The sequence below is a fragment of the Oncorhynchus kisutch genome, linkage group LG13 (genome assembly GCF_002021735.2).
Source record: "Oncorhynchus kisutch isolate 150728-3 linkage group LG13, Okis_V2, whole genome shotgun sequence".
In the NCBI taxonomy this organism is placed as follows: Eukaryota; Metazoa; Chordata; class Actinopteri; order Salmoniformes; family Salmonidae; genus Oncorhynchus; species Oncorhynchus kisutch.
The window spans coordinates 45,718,174-45,740,103 of NC_034186.2; the positions used below are offsets into that span (position 1 = coordinate 45,718,174).

At 43.2% G+C, this 21,930-nt stretch overlaps 1 protein-coding gene across 1 annotated transcript in view; it reads left to right on the plus strand.

The window, feature by feature from the left end:
- Positions 1–21,930, plus strand: part of LOC109902269 (lysine-specific demethylase 4B) — a 98,829-nt gene that overhangs the window by 12,575 nt on the left and 64,324 nt on the right. Inside the window, 4 exon segments of the mRNA XM_031786392.1 lie at positions 9,169–9,506; positions 9,778–9,953; positions 12,980–13,094; positions 17,222–17,415. Of these exon segments, the coding sequence (XP_031642252.1) occupies positions 9,192–9,506; positions 9,778–9,953; positions 12,980–13,094; positions 17,222–17,415 (800 nt within the window). The 5' untranslated portion in view covers positions 9,169–9,191.

Here is a 21,930-nt window from a genome sequence, read left to right on the forward strand (position 1 = left end):
AGCAAGAGCAACATCATTGATATACACAGAGAAAAGAGTCGGCCCGAGAATTGAACCCTGTGGCACCCCCATAGAGACTGCCAGAGGACCGGACAGCATGCCCTCCGATTTGACACACTGAACTCTGTCTGCAAAGTAATTGGTGAACCAGGCAAGGCAGTCATCCGAAAAACCGAGGCTACTGAGTCTGCCGATAAGAATATGGTGATTGACAGAGTCGAAAGCCTTGGCAAGGTCGATGAAGACGGCTGCACAGTACTGTCTTTTATCGATGGCGGTTATGATGTCGTTTAGTACCTTGAGTGTGGCTGAGGTGCACCCATGACCGGCTCGGAAACCAGATTGCACAGCGGAGAAGGTACGGTGGGATTCGAGATGGTCAGTGACCTGTTTGTTGACTTGGCTTTCGAAGACCTTAGATAGGCAGGGCAGGATGGATATAGGTCTGTAACAGTTTGGGTCCAGGGTGTCTCCCCCTTTGAAGAGGGGGATGACTGCGGCAGCTTTCCAATCCTTGGGGATCTCAGACGAGATGAAAGAGAGGTTGAACAGGCTGGTAATAGGGGTTGCGACAATGGTGGCAGATAGTTTCAGAAATAGAGGGTCCAGATTGTCAAGCCCAGCTGATTTGTACGGGTCCAGGTTTTGCAGCTCTTTCAGAACATCTGCTATCTGGATTTGGGTAAAGGAGAACCTGGAGAGGCTTGGGCGAGGAGCTGCGGGGGGGGCGGAGCTGTTGGCAGAGGTTGAAGTAGCCAGGCGGAAGGCATGGCCAGCCGTTGAGAAATGCTTATTGAAGTTTTCGATAATCATGGATTTATCAGTGGTGACCGTGTTACCTAGCCTCAGTGCAGTGGGCAGCTGGGAGGAGGTGCTCTTGTTCTCCATGGACTTCACAGTGTCCCAGAACTTTTTGGAGTTGGAGCTACAGGATGCAAACTTCTGCCTGAAGAAGCTGGCCTTAGCTTTCCTGACTGACTGCGTGTATTGGTTCCGGACTTCCCTGAACAGTTGCATATCACGGGGACTATTCGATGCTATTGCAGTCCGCCACAGGATGTTTTTGTGCTGGTCGAGGGCAGTCAGGTCTGGGGTGAACCAAGGGCTGTATCTGTTCTTAGTTCTGCATTTTTTGAACGGAGCATGCTTATCTAAAATGGTGAGGAAGTTACTTTTAAAGAATGACCAGGCATCCTCAACTGACGGGATGAGGTCAATGTCCTTCCAGGATACCCGGGCCAGGTCGATTAGAAAGGCCTGCTCACAGAAGTGTTTTAGGGAGCGTTTGACAGTGATGAGTGGTGGTCGTTTGACTGCGGCTCCGTAGCGGATACAGGCAATGAGGCAGTGATCGCTGAGATCCTGGTTGAAGACAGCGGAGGTGTATTTGGAGGGCCAGTTGGTCAGGATGACGTCTATGAGGGTGCCCTTGTTTACAGAGTTAGGGTTGTACCTGGTGGGTTCCTTGATGATTTGTGTGAGATTGAGGGCATCTAGCTTAGATTGTAGGACTGGCGGGGTGTTAAGCATATCCCAGTTTAGGTCACCTAACAGAACAAACTCTGAAGCTAGATGGGGGGCGATCAATTCACAAATGGTGTCCAGGGCACAGCTGGGAGCTGAGGGGGGTCGGTAGCAGGCGGCAACCGTGAGAGACTTGTTTCTGGAGAGAGTAATTTTCAAAATTAGTAGTTCGAACTGTTTGGGTATGGACCTGGAAAGTATGACATTACTTTGCAGGCTATCTCTGCAGTAAACTGCAACTCCTCCCCCTTTGGCAGTTCTATCTTGACGGAAGATGTTATAGTTGGGTATGGAAATCTCTGAATTTTTGGTGGCCTTCCTGAGCCAGGATTCAGACACAGCAAGGACATCAGGGTTAGCAGAGTGTGCTAAAGCAGTGAGTAAGACAAACTTAGGGAGGAGGCTTCTGATGTTGACATGCATGAAACCAAGGCTTTTTCGAACACAGAAGTCAACAAATGAGGGTGCCTGGGGACATGCAGGGCCTGGGTTTACCTCCACATCACCCGCGGAACAGAGAAGGAGTAGTATGAGGGTGCGGCTAAAGGCTATCGAAACTGGTCGCCTAGAGCGTTGGGGACAGAGAATAAGAGGAGCAGGTTTCTGGGCATGGTAGAATATATTCAGGGCATAATGCGCAGACAGGGGTATGGTGGGGTGCGGGTACAGCGGAGGTAAGCCCAGGCACTGGGTGATGATGAGAGAGGTTGTATCTCTGGACATGCTGGTAGTAATGGGTGAGGTCACCGCATGTGTGGGAGGTGGGACAAAGGAGTTATCAGGGGTATGAAGAGTGGAACTAGGGGCTCCATTGTGAACTAAAACAATGATAACTAACCTGAACAACAGTATACAAGGCATATTGACATTTGAGAGAGACATACAGCGAGGCATACAGTAATCACAGGTGTTGAATTGGGAAAGCTAGCTAAAACAGTAGGTGAGACAACAGCTAATCAGCTAGCACAACAACAGCAGGTAAAATGGCGTAGACTAGGCAACGGGGCCAACAGATAAAACAAACAAGCAGAATGGAGTACCGTGATTTATGGACAGTCCAGCGTGCATCAGCTATGTAGCCAAGAGATCAGTGTCCAGGGGGCAGCGGTGGATGGGGAAGGGAAGCTGGACTGGCGAGTGTTATCCAGGTTTAAAAAAAACGAACAATGACTAAATAGCTTGTAGCTAGTTAGCTGGTTAGCTTCTGGAGGTTCTTGAGTGTGTTCTAAAAATAAATAAAAAATAATAGCGATTCCGTATCACATTGGGTGAGGCAGGTTTCCGGAAGGTATAAACAAATTAAAAGTCAAAAGAGATAGAAAGTAAATATGGGTCCGGTGGGCGTTTGGGACGCGGCGATTCAGGCGGTTAGCAGGCCTGTGCTAACAAGCTAACAGTTTGTAGGCCCGGGCTAGACAAGGTAGCAGTTAGCGGACCGGAGCTGGACAAGCTAGCAGTTAGCAGGCCGAATTAGCAAGCAGGGAGATAGCGAGGGCTAGAGAGTTAGCCTTTGGGTGACGTCGCGATGGGGTGAGTCTGTTTATTCCTCTTCATGCGGTGACATCGATAGACCGGTCGTGGGCCCGGGTATTGTAGCTCAGGAGTATGCTACGGTGGTAGCGCAGGCCGGGCTAGCTTCAAGCTAAGTGGGTGGAAACGCTAGCCAGGGGTAATCATTCGGGGTTGCGGTTTAGCTAGATAGCTAGTTGTGAAGATCCAGCGTATTTGGAAGCTTAGGTTTAGCAAAATGTTTTTAAAGGGATAGCTATGTAAAAAACGAAAAATAAACAAAATATAAACAAAACAAAATATACAGGGACACGACACGACAGGACGACTTACTGCTACGCCATCTTGGATCTCTGACGCTCGTTGGATGTGGCAGGGCTTGAAAACTATTACGGACTACAAAAGGGAAACCCAGTTGCGAGCTGCCTAGTGATGCGAGCCTACCAGATGAGCTAAATGCCTTTTTATGCTCGCCTTTGAGGCAAGCAACACTGATCCATGCATGAGCGCACCAGCTGTTCTGGACAACTGCGTGATAACGTTCTCGGTAGCCGATGTGAGCAAGACCTTTAAACAGGTCAACATTCACAAAGCCGGTGAGTACTACGGAACACCTATGTGAGAGCGCTGTTCATTGACTACAGCTCAGCATTCAACACCATAGTGCCCACAAAGCTCATCACTAAGCTAAGGACCCTGGGACTTAACACCTCCCTCTGCAACTGGATCCTGGACTTCCTGACGGGCCACCCCCCTGGTGGTAAGAGTAGGCAACAACAACACGTCTGCCACGCTGATCCTCAATACTGTGGCCAATTGAGGGTGAGTGCTTAGTCCCCTCCTGTAATCCTTGTTTATCCACGACTGCGTGGTCAAACACGACTCCAACACCATCATTAAGTTTGCTGACGACACAACAGTGATGGGCCTGATTACTGACAACAATGAGACAGCCTATAGGGAGGAGGTCAGAGACATGTCAGTGTGGTGCCAGGACAACAACCTCTCCTTCAATGTGAGCAAGACAAAGGAGCTCATCATGGACTACAGGAAAAGGCGGGCCAAACAGGCCCCCATTAACATCGGCGTGGCTGTAGTGGAGCGGGTTGAGAGTTTCAAGTTCCTTCAAAATCACCAACAAACTATCATGGTCCAAACACACCAAGACAGTCGTGAAGAAGGCACAACAACACCTTTTTCCCCTCAGGAGACTGAAAAGATTTGGCATGGGTCCCCAGAACCTGTTCCCCCGCACATTGACTCGGTACTGGTACCCCCTGTATGTAGTCTCGTTATTGTACTTTTTATTATTTTCTACTTTAGTTTATTTGGTAGATTTTCTTACCTCTTTCTTGAACTGCATTGTTGGTTAAGGGCTTGTAAGTAAGCATTTCACAGTAAGGTCTACACCTGTTGTATTCGGCCCATGTGACAAAGTTTGATTTAATATGTGCTCATATTCATTAGATTTTAGAACTAGGCCTAATTTGTAAAGTCATTAGGCTAACCACCCACCTATCCCAACACCATCTGAGCCTTCAAAATAATATTGGGCAAATAATTCCTAGGTGTCAAGCGTTCAGATTCAGTAATGTCATGAACGGACTGGGGATGGGTATGAGTAATCGAGTACTCGAATGGACGTCAAAACCCCATCTTTAACCAGCGATCAATTTTTTTTTCATATATTGTAAAAGTATCTGGTAAATTTTGTCTTGAAGATGACGTTAAAACCTCTTGATTCCTAGCCATCCCGGATCCGGGATCGTGAATACAGCCTCAAGCTCATTAGCATAACGCAACGTTAACTATTCATGAAAATCGCAAATGAAATGAAATAAATATATTAGCTCTCAAGCTTAGCCTTTTGTTAACAACACTGTCATCTCAGATGTTCAAAATATGCTTTTGAACCATAGCTAAACAAGCATGTGTAACAGTATTGATAACCTAGCATAGCATTAACCCTTGCATTCAGCATGCAACATTTTCACAAAAACAAGAAAAGCAATCAAATAAAATCATTTACCTTTGAAGAACTTCAGATGTTTTCAATGAGGAGACTCAGTTAGATAGCAAATGTTCAGTTTTTACAAAAATATTATTTGTGTAGACAAATCGCTCCGTTTTCTTCATCACGTTTGGGTAAGAAAACCCCCCAAAATTAAGTAATTAAAACGCGAACTTTTTTCCAAATTAACTCCATTAATATCGACAGAAACATGGCAAACGTTGTTTAGAATCAATCCTCAAGGTGATTTTCACATATCTATTCGATCATAAGTCATTCGTGGCAGTTTACTTTCTCCTCTGAAGAAATGGAACGCGCATGGACCTGGAGACACCGGGCGGACACCTGGTAAATGTAGTCTCTTATGGTCAATCTTCCAATGATATGCCTACAAATACGTCACAATGCTGCAGACACCTTGGGGAAACGACAGAAAGGGCAGGCTCATTCCTTGCGCATTCACAGCCATATAAGGAGACATTGGACATTCGACTTTTCCTGTATGAAATTTCATCTTGGTTTTGCCTGTAGCATTAGTTCTGGGGCACTCACAGATAATATCTTTGCAGTTTTGGAAACGTCAGAGTTTTTTTTCTTTCCAAAGCTGTCAATTACATGCATAGTCGAGCATCTTTTCGTGACAAAATATCTTGTTTAAAACGGGAACGTTTTTTTCCCAAAAATTAAAAGAGCGCCCCCTATCTCGAAGAAGTTAATTTGCTTTGACTCTAGTGTTTTCATTTGCACATGTGCATTTGCGGGTGTCATGACTCTCCTGTGAAAATCTGAAGGATCAGGTTACAGTGGCTCTACAGCGCCCTCTCTCTCCCACAGAGGTGGACGGGGGCCGCTTTATGGCGGTCATAATGCTCTGTAGTATCGAGATTGGAATGTGATTGTGGACACAGAGAGACACTTGGACATCAAAAGGTAAAATAATTGAGCAGTATTTCTGTATTCCAAGCAGTTGGAGTGGTCCGTGGACATTTAAGGAACAGTCTTGTCGAGTTTGTTTCATTTGGTGACCTCATGAAGGACAGGAGACACACATTACTGTTTCTTTGTTTGTATACACTTCTCAAATATGGGGTTTGCATCTGAATGTTGTATAAAATAAATAAATGAGTATAGGAATACTTTTGGGAAGATAACAATGTGATGTTAGTCTTCTAAATGAGAATTGTTTTTCATAGTAACTTAGGATCAGTCAGTGGCCACACCCCTGTGAGCACAGACATCCTTTTCTACTCCAGTATAAAACCCACCTCTGACAAAATTTACAATAGACCAGAAAGCATGAAGCGGTAGCTATATGTTGGAATATAAATCCCTACAAACCAAGGAGACGGATGGTGTGAACTGGACGTTACGAATGGTTAAACACTAAAGACCAATGGATTGTTACTGAAGGAGCAAATCCTAGACGCCCTTAACCAGTCTGCAGCTGAAAATGTGCATATGTCTAGGATGAGGATACGGATACGGACAACTGCGGAAGCATCTGTTCTAACCGATCAACTCTAGGAGAATGGTACGTCTGAAGTATCCATTACAACACACACTATCCAGAGCCCGCTGAGAGAACTACAACCACGAAAGACCTTGGGACTTCTGGGGAACGCAACCAGAGACTCTGATGAACTATTATACAGCCGGACCGGAGATCACAGAGAGGGACAGCAAAGGCATTTTCCAACAGGGCTATACATATGGGTGAGAAAGAAAAAAAAAACTCACCCATATGTATAGCCCTGTTGGAAAATGCCTTTGCTGTCCCTCTCTGTGATCTCCGGTCCGTCTGCTGTATAATAGTTCATCAGAGTCTCTGGTTGCGTTCCCCAGAAGTCCCAAGGTCTTTCGTGGTTGTAGTTCTCTCAGCGGGCTCTGGATAGTGTGTGTTGTAATGGATACTTCAGACGTACCATTCTCCTAGAGTTGATCGGTTAGAACAGATGCTTCCGCAGTTGTCCGTATCCGTAGTAGCCTGAGTAGCCTCGTTTCGCTGCCAAAATGAAACCATCTAGTGTTCAGCGAAATAACAACACAATGTCAAATACAGGTAGCCTAGTGAAATAATTAACATCCAATCATATTAATATTCTCTTGTGGGAATTCCACTAACTGTCCGTATGTAGCCAAACATAGCTGCTCTCATGTTGGTATCTGTACTAATGGTGCAAAAGCCATGACAGGGAGACCGCAAGCAGTTGCTCCCGACGCCACTTTGGTACACTGCAGCATCCACTGAGAGGCTTTGGCTGCCAAGGGAATGCCTGACAGCTTGAAAGATGTTTTGGACACTACAGTGAAAATGGAAAATTTAACTTTGTTAAAGCAAGGCCCCAGAACTCTTTGTGTATTTTCTGCACTATGCAATGATATTGGCAGCGACCATGTAACGCTTTTACAACATACAGAAGTGCGCTGGTTATCATAGGGCAAAGTATTGACACTTTTTTAAAATTGAGAGACGAGCTTCAAGTTTTCTTTACTGACCAGAATTTTTACTTGTCTGACCGATTGCATGACGACGACTGGCCTACCTGGGTGATGTTTTTTCTCCCCTGAATGATCTGAATCTAGGATTACAGGGACAACTATATTCAATGTGCGGGACAAAATTGAGGCTATGATTTAAGAATTTGGAGTTCTTCTCTGACTGTATTAATTAACAAGGACAACACACAGGTCTTTCCATCATTGTATGATTTTTTTGGGAACCACTGATGTAAAGAGATCAGTCAATTGAAATAAATTAATTAGGCCCCAATCTATGGATTTCACATGACTGGGGATGTCACCCAGGCCCAGCCAATCAGAATTTGTTTTTCCCCACGAAAGGGTTGTATTACAGACAGAAATACTCTCTTTCATCAGCTGTCCGGGTGCCTGGTCTCAGACGATCCCACAGGGGAAGAAGCCGGATGTGGAGGTCATGGGCTGGCGTGGTTATACGTGGTCTGCGTTTGTAAAGCCGGTTGGACGTACTGCCAAATTCTCTAAAACGATATTGGAGGCGGCAACAGCTCTGGTGGACAATTTTCTGGCAACAGCTCTGTTGGACATTCCTGCAGTCAGCATGCCAATTTCAAGCTCCCTCAACACTTGAGACATCTGTGGCATTGTGTTGTGTAACAAAACTGCACATTTTAGAGTGGCCTTTTATTGTCCTCAGCACAAGGTGCACCTGTGTAATGATCATGCTGTTTAATCAACTTCTTGACATGCCACACCTGATTATCTTGGCAAAGGAGAAATGCTCACCAACAGGGATGTAAAGACATTTGTACACAACATTTGAGAGAAATAAGCTTTTTGTGTGCATGAAACATTTCTCTAGTCTTTTATTTCAGCTCATGAAAATGGGACCAATGTTTTCCATGCTGTGTTCATGTTTTGGTTCAGTGTAAATGAGCTATACAAGCAAGGATTGACAGTCGATGAGACCAAAATAATAATTTTATAAACATAATTTGGTTGTACATTGTTTGCGTCTAACTTTCTCACTCATCATTATTTACGATTCATTAAGGATTGTGTAATCATTGTAGCATCCACATTAATGTAGAAGTGTTTAGAATCATATTCTAACCTCATAGTCATTAGTCGTTCATTCGGCTAAACCTCTCTGTTGCTCAGGGGCCAAATAATATATATATATATTTTTTTAATTTAATGAGGCAAGTCAGTTAAGAACAAATTCTTATTTACTATGATGGCCTAACCCGGCCAAAATCTCCCCTAACCCGGGCAATGCTGGACAAATTTTGCGCCGCTCTACGGGACTCCCGATCAAGGCCGCTTGTGATACCGCCTGGGTTTGTAGTGACGCCTCTAGCACTGAGATGCAGTGCCTTAGACCGCTGCGCCACTCGGGAGGCCCTATGTATCAAGTGTCTCAGAGTAGGAGTGCTGATTTTAGGATCAATTTAGCCTTTTAGATCAAAATGAATATGTTTACATGGACAGGTGGGACCTGATCCTATATCAGCACTCCTACTCTGAAACACATGATACAGTCAGACCTGTGACCATATGTGTCTTATTGCTTTGTTGTTGTAGATTATAGGTTGTCCTTTTCTCTTTTGTATTTTCAGTTCTACCTGCCTCCATGTCATTGACAGTGCCCCCAGATCCAACTGCCACCATGTCGCTGGAAGCATCAACCCCAGCGCCAGACCTAGCCCCAGCACCAGACCTAGCCCCAGCACCAGACCTAGCCCCAGCACCAGACCTAGTCCCAGATCCAGCCCCAGACCTAGCTCCTGAATTAACCCCAGATTCAGCTCAAGCCCCAGAGCTAGCCTCAGATCCAGCCCCTACCCCAGCTCCTCCAGTCCCAGTCATGAACCCGGGGTGTAAGATCATGACCTTCCGGCCAACCATGGAGGAATTCAAGGACTTTGCCAAATATGTTGCCTACATGGAGACTCAAGGAGCACACCGTGCAGGCCTGGCAAAGGTACACACATACACACACTTTTCATATAAATGGCCTTCTGACCTATTAGAACTGACCTACTCTGAAAAAGTAGTCCTATTGTGTATATTTTGGGTGCTCTAGATTCTGACAGTTTTGTTTGAATTCAGCCATGCAATGTCACTGTAGCTCCACCTACTTTTGCCACATGTTTCTCGCTCTCTCTTCCCCCTCCCCTATCTTGCTCTATCCTCCCTTTTACTCTTTCAATCTCATGCTCACGTTCTCTCCGTCCCCCCTCCTCTTCTCGCAGGTGATTCCTCCTAAGGGCTGGAAGCCGCGGCAGTCGTACGACACCATCGAGGAGATGGTGATCCCTGCTCCCATCATGCAGGTGGTGACGGGTCAGTCGGGCCTCTTCACCCAGTACAACATCCAGAAGAAGTCCATGACCGTCGGGGAGTACCGTCAACTGGCCAACAGCAGAACGTAGGTCCTCACCTAGCTACCAGCCATTCTACACTCAGAGACACAGTCAAAACAGTGCAGAAGAGATACGGGCTGGGTGTATACTGTCTTTTACTATGTACCGATATTGATGCACTGATCGGTTTGGGTTTTTACTTTACCTTCTATAACAGTATTTCAATGTTAGGTTTGCTAATAATATTATTCACAATACATTTAATTTGTAATTCCCTTTTTTATTACAGTTCTCAAAACTCTCTATTTTTATTTCTACAATAGAAACAACATATGTTTAGAAACAAGGCAGTTTAAATAGCAAGTGTTAAATGTGATACGCAACTCCGGCATGTTTAATGCCAGTTTTTGTAGTTTACTCCATTTGCTACTTTCAAGTTGTCTCCCTCTTCTTGCATGCTGCTTCCCACAACAAGCCCTGCCTCTCAAGGAAAGCAGTTCCCGTTCACTCTGCATTCTGCATGGTCAGACGCAACAAGATGTTGTTGACAATGATGATGCTTTCAAAGCGTTCTGTAGTAACACTATTAGTTTGTGTATCTTACTGTCTGCAAACAGCTAGTTTGTCTTTTCTTAGCAAGTTATGGCTAAAACTAAAAATAAATGTTTGCTGTTAATGCTAATTGCTAGTTAGCTGAACAGCTAGCTAGCTAAATGTAATCAGTTAAAGCAAACCTAGCTAGATAATACAGGCTGATATCAGTGCTAGTGTAGGTCTAGATCAGCGTGTTTGTGCAACAGTGTCTTCTGAATCAGAGAGGAATAGGCGATTGGCATGAATTAGGAATAGGCATGAATATGTTAGCTAGCTAGCTATCAATGCTGGCTATCTGCACGAAGAAGTGGGATGTAACATCGTATAGGGTCCCCTGGGAAACACTGACCAACACTTGGGTTCCTACCCTGTCACAATAATTCCTATTTATTTGTTGTCATGTCAAACAACAATGTATTCAAAGTGTTGCCCACTATATTTCAACTATTGAATTACAATAATCATTATACTTCCATGATTCCAACAGTACACCAATAAACAAGGCCTTGATTGTTTACCCATATCATGCAGCCCAAATGCCACAGTGTGGAAATAATAACAAAAGTGCAGAAATTGATAAATGCTTATAATAAATGTTGGATTGAACAGTATTAAACAATCAGAATGGAGAAATCCCACTTTGAAATCACTTATAATTCATGTGTTGCCACCCTAAAGTCATGAACAAAATTTAGGCACTGGGCAAATTTCCGGTCTGTTGAGCGCAAACTTGAATGTTGTGAAAGTTCTGTGCAACGCTGTGAACATTGAGGGTGTACCCGCTTTAAGTTACAGTTTTAACAGTGGCCAAGTAGGCTACTGTGGCTATTTGATCATAATGTAGGCCTACCAGAGTGGTCTACCATCAAAAACAAAATGCATTCCATAACATTTTTTAACATGGAAATAGCTGTTCTACCGTTCAGTCTACAGTAGCAGCCAATGTGTGGTGTTCAATGTAGACCTACATTCCGTGAGACTTGCAGGGCTTGCAAAATAAATGTCGTTATTATTCTCATACCATTATTGCAGAGAAATTATGCTACGCTCTACGTATTGTTCAATATCATCTCAAAATACAACACTGACCCTTTAAGACAAAAAAAGCTGTTTACCTGACTCGCTTTTCAAAGATGGCTAGAAATGCATACTTTTTGTGCTCTTGTAGGAAGCAACCACTCCCCCATTTGTTGACTATAAATTAACTATAACTAGCAAAGAATATGAACAAATGGGCACAAGTGGTACACACAGCTCTCGCTTTGATCTCAAAACCAGCACATCTACTCATTATACACTCATGACTGGTCGTACTGTAGCTTAAACAGTCCAGGCGGGCCTGAGTCGTGCCTGTCAATGCAATAGAATCCTACTCCAATGTGTTCTGTCCACAAGAAAATCTCTTGCACAGCTAGTTTTGCATACTAATTGCGTAGTTTGTTTCGGGTACATTACATTGAAAGTGGCGAATATTGCATTGACTCGATCACAGTTCTCACAGTAGAGTGAAACCTTAATAGTGTTAACCAAAGGGGAAAACTCCATAGAAAGTTGAGTGGAGTTCATTCGCGTGCTTCTCTGCGCGGGCTGATATTTCTTCTGCGCAGCAGGGCCGAGTGGAGCTGTGCGACCGCACTTAGGTTCGACAGAACATTTGATTATGAACTACTCTTAAAACATATTCTTAGCTTTTTTTTGTTCTTCAAAAACAGTAAAATACCGTCCAAAATGTGAAAAATATTCCGATATGATATTTTGGCCATATCGCCCCAGCCCTAGAATAAAGACCGTATTCAGGTATATGTATTTTTTTTTTCCTAGGTTGCATTAGCTAGCGCTAGTCATCTGTCCCTGCGCCAAAACGCTGGTATTTTTCATCTTATAGCTTGTCCTCCATCTTGTTTTTTAAATAGTGAGCCAACATGTTTTCAGTGCTTTTATTTCCATGACTGAACAAAACACATTTTGTCATACTCTCTCTTGTCTCTCTGCTGCAGACGTATAGTGAGCAATATGTTTGGAACATCAAATCTAAAAAGAACAGATCGCAGTATCGAATCACAATATATAGACTCGTGAGAATCACAATACATATCGTATCGACACCTAAGTATTGTGATTATGTCATATTGTGAGGTCCCTGGCAATTCCCAGCCCTAATTGTAAACCTTTGATTCATTCTTTAGATACGGTTATTATTGTAGTCATTTAGATATTATCTGGTTGCTTTGCAAGAAAAATCAGTATTCACGCTACAGGTTTTACTGTCTTTACCTTCAGTGTCTATATCCAATGTCTTGATTGGTCGTGGGATGAAAGGCACTCTTAAATCTCCCGACTGTTACTGGGTCATGTTCATTAGGGCACACCATAGAAAAAAAGTGCTTCAATGTTTGTTTGTTTTTTATTGGAAGAAATTGAGATGGTATCTCTCTTTCAAAGCGTCTTTTTCCGTTTTTGTGCCTACTAAACACGGCCCTGTCCTCTTCTCTCTCAGGTACTGTACTCCCCGACACAAGGACTTTGACGACCTGGAGAGGAAATACTGGAAGAACCTCACCTTTGTTTCGCCTATCTACGGCGCCGACGTCAGCGGCTCCATCTACGACCCGGTAAGTCAGCCCCGGTGACAGCATTTCTAATCACATACATGGGTTGTGTAACAAAATGTTCTGCAGCAGGACAAGTAAATGAGCATTTCTTGTGGGACAAGTTTAGATGGTACCTGTCTGTTTTTTTGTTGTTGTTGAAAAGTTGAAATTTCTATAGTTATTATATAAGAGTTACTTAATAAACTTCTTTGGGGTACGTTGAAGCAAGTTCCACTAGGTACCCTCAATTGTGTTGAATTCCTTACTTCCTTACTACCAGAAATGAGCATTTGTGTGCCAATGGCCTAGGAGATCCATTCTGATTATTCCACTGAATGGAAGTATTTGAACTGAGTGTATTTCAGCGATAAAGATGAACCGTTGGTATCTGTTCTCATAAGATCTGTGTATTTTATTTATTTATTTTTTCAATTGACAAAGGACACCTTTTCATTTGAGGTGTTTTTGGGTGCATCCTTTTAGTTCTTTAGCCTTAATCCCATCTGGTGGTTAACATGTGTTATTACATGACCTTGAGAACTGCAATACAGTACAATGAAGAAGATATTTCACCGGATTTATAAATGTGAAGTATCCTGTTGGCGTTTCCACCCACAATCAAATATGGTGATGAGAGAAAGCCCAGTGGCCGGCAGTGGGAGAAGACGGAGCGAAATTGATTTTGGCCTCCATTCTGCTAATTTTCATACAGTTTTTTTTTTATGTTTCCAAAACTAGATTCTGTAACAGAGTGAACTGTGTTTTGTAGACTTTACCCTTTGCTAAAGTAAAAAAAGGCATTGTTTTGGAGTGCAAGGGTAAATAGAGTTATTTCACAAGGCGTTCCCTAACGGAAATATGCAAATAAATACCAGAACGCGCCATTAGGATCTCACTAGCTCGTGCTTGACTCTGCTCACCTCCTTGCTTGTTCTGCCCTCTGATTAATTTGCTCCCAATGGAAACAACAGGCTCTGGTCTGTCTTGGGTTAGTTATACAAGTCTTTTGACTGCAATGGGAATCTACTTTATTCACTGGGTAAATACTAACTGAAGTACAACTGTAACAGGGCAACTCCATGTCTGTAGGCCTTGGATTGTTCAAGACATAATTATATAATTGTTTTCCTACCTTTAAAAAACATGTTTAGACTGTAATCCACTTAGGGCTGACCCCAATTAGTCGACTGGTCAATTATTTGGTTGTTAGGCTGTTGGTCGACCGAGGTTGTTTTAGTCAAGTGGTAACAAATATATGCAGTACAAAATATTGGACACACCTACACATTCCTGGATTTTTTGTTATTTTTACTATTTTCTTCATTGTAGAGTAATAGTGAAGACATCAAAATGATGAAATAACACATATGGAATCATGTAGTAACCAAAAAAAACTGTTAAACAAATCAAAATAGATTTTATATTTGAGATTCTTCAAAGTAGTCACCCTTTCCCTTTGACAGCTTTTCACACTCTTGGTATTCTCTTAACCAACTTCATGAGGTAGTCACCTGGAATGCATTTAAATTAATAGGTGTGTTCATTTGAGTAATTTCTTTCCTTCTTAATGCGCCTGAGCCAGTCAGTTGTGTTGTGACAAGGTAAGGGTGGTATACAGAAGATAGCCCTATTTGGTGAAAGACCAAGTCCATATTATGGCATATTAACAGCTCAGATAGGCAAAGAGAAACGACAGTCCATCATTACTTTAAGACATGAAGGTCAGTCAATCCAGAAAAGTTTCTTCAAGTGCAGTCGCAGAAACCATCAAGCACTATGATGAAACTGTCTCTCATGAGGACCGCCACAGGAAAGGAAGACTCAGAGTTACCTCTGCTGCAGAGGGTAAGTTCATTAGAGTTACCAGCCTCAGACATTGCGGCCCAAATAAATACTTCAAGTAACAGACACATCTCAACATCAACTGTTCAGAGGAGACTGCATGAATCAGGCCTTCATGGTCGAATTGCCACTACTAAAATACACCAATAAGGAGAAGAGACTTGTTTGGGCCAATTAACATGAGCAATGGACATTACACCGGTGGAATTATTTTGTCTGATGAGTCCAAATGTTCGATTTTTGGCCAAGAAGGAGAGTGACTGAATGCTGCATCGGATGACCTGGCCCCCACAATCACCCGACCTCAACCCAATTGAGATAGTTTTGGATGACTTGCACCGCAGAGTGAAGGAAAAGCAGCTAACACGTGCTCAGCATATGTGGGAACTCCTTCAAGACTGTTGGAAAAGCATTCCAGGTGAAGCTGGTTGAGAGAATGTCAAGAGAGTGTGCAAAGCTGTCAAGGCAAAGGGTGGCTACTTTGATTATTCTAGTCTTAATTTTCTCATTTGTCGGAGTGAACACATTGTTTGCAGAGTGCGCAACCTATGCCACACTTGTGAGAAACACGTTTTGGTTTATGTAATTCCATTTATTTTATTCCATTTACGGGTTCTGTCAATTTAGTTGTCTTTTTTCCATTGTCTTTTGTTTTGGAGCACTCCTGTCAATGTTGAGTAAGGACGCACACACATGGAAGTAAGTCTAAGCTTCTCAAAGTAATGTTTTCTTCACCTCAAGCAGCAAGCAAGAAAAATATGTTTTTACGTCTGAGAATTGCAATAGTTCTTCAATGTATTTGAAAAATCTTTCTAGCTCTCTCTCCCTTTCGATTACCACTCGGTATGAAAGGGTAAAATGTAATGCTCTGATCCAGTGGAAACATCATAAAATAGGCTTCTTATCAGTGCTTGACATGGACTGAAATAGGTTACGGTACTCATTCTGAGTGCTGGTACTGTTTATATTTAGGTGCAGGAGCTCCACAATACTTTTGAGCTAATATTCTCCAAGTGGAACAGGCGGTTAAGCAGTAGAACATTTGAGGTGCCTGTACTCCGCTCCGTTGAGCGCCTGTCCAAGTCAAGCACTGCTTCTTATCCCTTGTACAAATAGCCTACAGCTGTGTCTGTCCAGAATTAGCTGGCACTGGAAACTGAGGGCCCAGAATATTTTATACAGTGTTGCAAATTCGCTCATGCAAACTTTGGGCTGGAGCAAAGTTAATAGTTGATACAATGTTTCAAGTTTGTTGCAGACAGGTCATGTGTAGCCATTGTGATTGTTATGGGATATGTATTGTATAATTTTAATTTAGATTTGGATAGAATATTGATTAACCACATGACATTGAGATCAACCACATGACATTTTGAGATCTGAACACTTTATTATAAATTCAATTGTTTTACGAAAATGTACATATGAAGGCCATAACTGGCACACAGATTGGTATAAATGGTAAGATACATTTGGCATTCCAAATGAGGAAGTTTGCCGACTCCTCATGTAGCCTATTACCGGCAACTTCAGGAGAGTAAAAGCAGAATCTGGAGAAGTCAGCAGGAACTGGAGGAGAATAGTTGGGCCAGGTGAAGTGTTTTTTTCTTCTTCTGGTGTTCTAAATCTCTGGTGCCCTCTTGAGGCATCAAAACGTAAGCTTAAAGCATCAGGCAAGCTCAATGCACGTAGTTGATTTTATTAAAACACATAGGGTGTGTCTATAAATGGAAAAATACAAGTTTAAAGATGTCAGGCAGGATTTGTCGAAAGAGCAGACGACTTTCAGTCAAGTAAGTTGTTTTTTTGTCGGGGACAGCCCTAAAACATATATATATTTTAACGTTTTTTTTATTTTTTACCTTCATTTAATTAGGCAAGTCAGTTAAGAACACATTTTTATTTTCAATGACGGCCTAGGAACAGTGGGTTTAACTGCCTGTTCAGGGGCAGAACGGGGGCAAAATCCACTGTTACATTTCTGTTACATTGGTAAATATAGCCAACATGCTTGAATCGGGTCACAGTGTTAAATGGATAGTTCACCCAAATTATAAAATCAAATATTTGAACATGAGGCGAAAATCTGAACCATTGACTTGCACAAGATTTGTGCCACAAATGCTAAAAAGTGAGCACTTGGAACAGTGGCCAGGTAAACAAAACAAAAGCACGGATTGCTTTCATAACTTGTCCAGAAGACTGCTTACAGGCTGGGTAAAGGAAACTGTCATTTTTGTTGTTGTTGTATTTGATTTGGGTGAACTAACCCTTTTAACCTCCCTTTTTTGTGTCTGTGTTTCCAGGAGATCGGTGAGTGGAACATCGGCCACCTGAACACGCTGCTGGACATGGTGGAGCAGGAGTGTGGCATCGTGATCGAGGGGGTGAACACGCCCTACCTGTACTTCGGCATGTGGAAGACCACCTTCGCCTGGCACACAGAGGACATGGATCTCTACAGTATCAACTACCTCCACTTTGGAGAGCCCAAGTCATGGTCAGTGGCTGTATTAGTGGTTTATTTCTCCATTCTTTGCATCTCTCTCGCTCTCTGTGTGTGTTACTTGTAGGTCAATAAAATGTGTGTTTTTCTGTGAATATGAGTGTCTCTGTGTCCTACAAGCAATTCGATTGTCCAGGCCCAACCATCCCATCACTCTTCGCTCGGGTTGCAGGTAGCAGTAGTGACCTTTTGGTTACTGGCCCAACGCCGCTCTAAACGCTAGGCTACCTGCCACCCGTGCGACAGCTCTTTGCTTCAGTTGCATCCACATCAAAAAATGGCAAGCCAAAATTGTTCCTTGATTTCAGGATCTGGGCAGGCTTTGGCAGTTGCTTCTCAAGCATCTGTCATTCCTATACGTGTGTAAAATTTAACATGAGTCCCTGTTTGTGAGTTAAGGAGACTGGTCATACATGCATTTGTGTACTTAAACAGATGGCCACTGGAGGACACTCTAGACTTACAAAAGTTTCTAAGGAGCCAGGTGGGTTCTGTAGTATAAAGCATCTTCAATATGAGCAACATATTCACTCAAATTTGGTACTGTGTGTCTGTGTGTCATTGTATGAGTCCATGAACACTTATGGGAGATTCTGGAGCGGCGCCTGAGCCAGCGTTTTCCATCAACAAAACACAGAATGATGGAATTTCTAGTGGAAGAATGATGTCGCATCCCTCCAATAGAATTGTAGGCCAAAGTGCATTGAAGCTGTTCTGGCTCGAGGGTGGCCCAACGCCCTATTAAGACACTTTTATGTCTGTGTTTCCTTTATTTTGGCAGTTAACTCTAAGTCTATAAAATCTAGGTGTGTGTGTTTGTTTTTTTCTGCGAAGATGAGTGTGTCTGGGTCCAACAAACAGTGAAATTGTCCCGGCCCGACCATCCCACTACTCGTCGCTAGGTAGCAGTAGCGTTCTTCGAACACCACTCTTGCTCCTTCCTTCCCTCCCTCCTTCCTTCCTTACTTCCTTCCGTCCCTCCCTCTTCCCATCATTTTCTAATTCCTCCTCTTGTAATACGACCGCCCGTCGAGACTCACTATTCCCAAAGGCCTCACTTGGCATCCAATTCGATTTCCTAGCGTTTATGGCTCTCCCAACACAAGTCACATGAAGAGCCTCTATTTGCCGACACATCTCCATCACTTTCGCGGCCATTTCACGTCAAGCGAATGGGGGGGAACCAACACGACTGCGTAGGCCCTATAGTATCACGCACTCAAGGGGTTCGTTCCAAATGGCAACCTAATCCCTATATAGTGCACTAGTTTTGACCAGAGCCCTATGGGGGGAATAGGGTGCCATTTGGGACGGGCCCAAAGACATACAGCCACTCCCGGCTAAACGAGTTGCACGGCGGCAAGGTAATGACGGTAGACGATAAGGATATCGACAGAACGCTATTGGAGGGCGATGCTTCGTCACAGCAACGGTAACGGAGGTGACCTCACTGGGCGACCTTGGTAGGGGCAATCGGGTGTCAGCGCCCGGCGCAGTCCCCGTCATCTGTAAGCTGTGTCTGCAAGGTGAGAGCATGTTTTTCTCTCTCCTTCAATCTCTCTCCAGGGTCTCGCTGGGTGACTAATACCGGCTCCGCCATCAGAGAAGGATCGATCTCCTCCTCGTCTGTTTCTCCTCTGTTATTTTAACCTTTCATCCCTTCATTTTAGTCTACCTTTCTTGCTAGGGATGTATTGACTGAAGCGTAGCTGGGTTATGTTTTTGACCATAGAATGGCAGTTTTTTTCCCCCTTTATTTATTGGATACAAGTCTGCAAATATGACTTGAATATGACTGTAGTGATACACATGATAAAACATTTACCCTCAAGGAGTTTGCCGCTGGGGCGGCAGCGTAGCCTAGTGGTTAGAGCGTCGGACTAGTAACCGGAAGGTTGCGAGTTCAATCCCCCGAGCTGACAAGGTACAAATCTGTCGTTCTGCCCCTGAACAGGCAGTTAACCCACTGTTCCCAGGCCGTCATTGAAAATAAGAATGTGTTCTTAACTGACTTGCCTGGTTAAATAAAGGTAAAATAAAAATAAATAAAAAATTTCCCCATCTCCCATTAACAAGAAAAGACCCCAGCATGAACAGGCTTGATTTCTGAAAGACAGAAATTGTTTTGTGGTAGATATCCTATACTTACGGTATATCGCTGGCACTGTCGTTTGAATGGGTACCTCAGACTAGGAGAAATTGCCATTTATAATGTGTGGGTGATGAGGTTTTCATGGTGGCATTAGAAAAAGGGGCTCTGAACTAGAGCTGCAGGTCCCCAACAGAGATCATTGCCGGCATGGTCAGCACTGTTCATGCTGCGGTTGGGAGCGGACTGACAACTTTGGGAAGGAAAAATATTTTTGTTGTCCAGCAGATTATTTGGAAACTGTCATATTTCTGCTTTGTATGCGTTAGCCTACATATTGTGTTAAAAGCACATCTTTGTCGCATACACACTCTGAATTCGCTGCTTTAATTAGCCTACCTCTCCTCTCCTAGTTTGGCGTGCACGATCAAGTGTTCCTAGGACCTATATGTGGGTCTCAATGAAATGGAGTAGGCTACCTAATGCATGGACGGAGAATCACATGGCAGTTATCTCTCCAAGGAAATTTAATCAAATCAAATTGAATTTGTCACATGCGCCGAATACAAAAAGTAGATCTTATCGTGCAATGCAGTTCAAGAAATAGAGTTAAGAAAATATTTACAAAAAAAAAAACGAAAGTAAAATAGAAAATAAAGGTAACACAATATAATAACAATCACAACACTACTGTATATACAGGGGGTACCGGTTAGTCGAGGTAATTTGTAGGGGTAAAGTGACTATGCATAGATAATAAACAGCATTAGCAGCAGTGTAAAAACAATGTAAATAGTCCGGCTGGCCATTTGATTAATTGTTCAGCAGTCTTATGGCTTGGGGGTAGAAGCTGTTAAGGAGCCTTATGGGCCCAGACTTGGCACTCACCACTTGCCATGTGGTAGCAGAGAGATCAATCTATGACTTGGGTGACTGGAGTCTTTGACACTTTTGACACCGCCTAGTGTATAGGTCCTGGATGGCAGGAAGCTTGGCTCTAGTGATGTACTGGGCCGTACGCAATACCCTCTTAGCGCCTTATGGTCGGATGCCGAGCAGTTACCATACCAGGCGGTGAGTAATCGCTGTCCTGATATCTAGAAGCTCTTTTTGGTCGAAAGACACAGTGGCAGAAACATTATGTATAAAATAATTTACAAATAACATGAAAAAATACACACAATGGCACAATTCGTTAGGGGATCGTAAACTGGCAGCCTTCTCCTCCTGCGCCATTATTCATTATACCATGGAGAGCGAGCATTGTGCGTTTTCATTTTCAATGAATATTGATTACTCATTTATTTGTCTCTGCCTGCAAAGGCTATATCCTATATGTGGCTCGTTTCAGGAACTATGCGTATGTCACGCGTCACTACTTCACAGGATAGCCATTTGAATGTAAACATTTTATTTATCTATCAAAAATGTTTTTGGGGCCGAAATGCTTCCTGGAACATGTGAACTTTCATGTGTCTTAATAACAAACTTGTATGCCATCTGTAAATACGAATAAAATTGTTAAATTATGAGCTTAGTTGGTTTAGCCCCGGAAAAAGCGAGCAACCTTCCCGCTAGCCATGATTGGCTGAGATAATGAGTGGGCTGGACATGCCGAGAGATGAGTTTTGATTTGTCTGCCATGTAGCACACTTCGGTCTATAATATGAGCTGGTCAGTGTGTTTAAGTAATCCTTTCTGATGATGCTTTTTTGAAAGATATCACATAGTAGAACTACATAAGTGTTGCTTCCACTTTCTGGAGGACCGAGATTTGAAATCACTGGAATTTGAGTCTGATAGCTAAGGACACAATTCTGGTATTTGATTGCATCCGTGAGAGAGGGAAAAGCGTCCATCCATGTTTACGGGTAAGCTAGCTACATTTTCAGATATTACACGTTTCTAATTTTGTGCATCAATTTTTATTTCTTATTGTACTGTAAGCTAGCTAGCTAATGTTAGCTGGCTAGATAGCTAACTTTTAAGTGTATGATCTGTGTAGTAATATTATTCATATCTCAGAGCCATTTGCATTGCTAGTTATTAGCCTAATGTTAGCTAGCTAACATTGAACCTGGTCGGTTATCTACCTGCAAATTCATGCAGGGTAGTAACGTTGTGAGTTGGGATTATGGTTCTCTGTTTAGCTAGCTAGCTACATGTCTAAACAAAAGACTCCACTTTGCAAGTAGCTATTTTAAAAGAATGTTCATGATGTTACTGCAACAACTGTCGATCGACGTAGCAGGTAAATTAGCTCTGGCTATCTACTCCGATTTAAGAGCAGCTCTCTGGCTGGCAAGTGAACTGTGTCACATACGCCTAAAATAACATTGCGGGACTGTGGTTGGGTTCTGGAACCAGTTCTTGTGGTAGCGTGTGGGAGTCGGACAGACGTCGGACCTCTGCTCTGAACA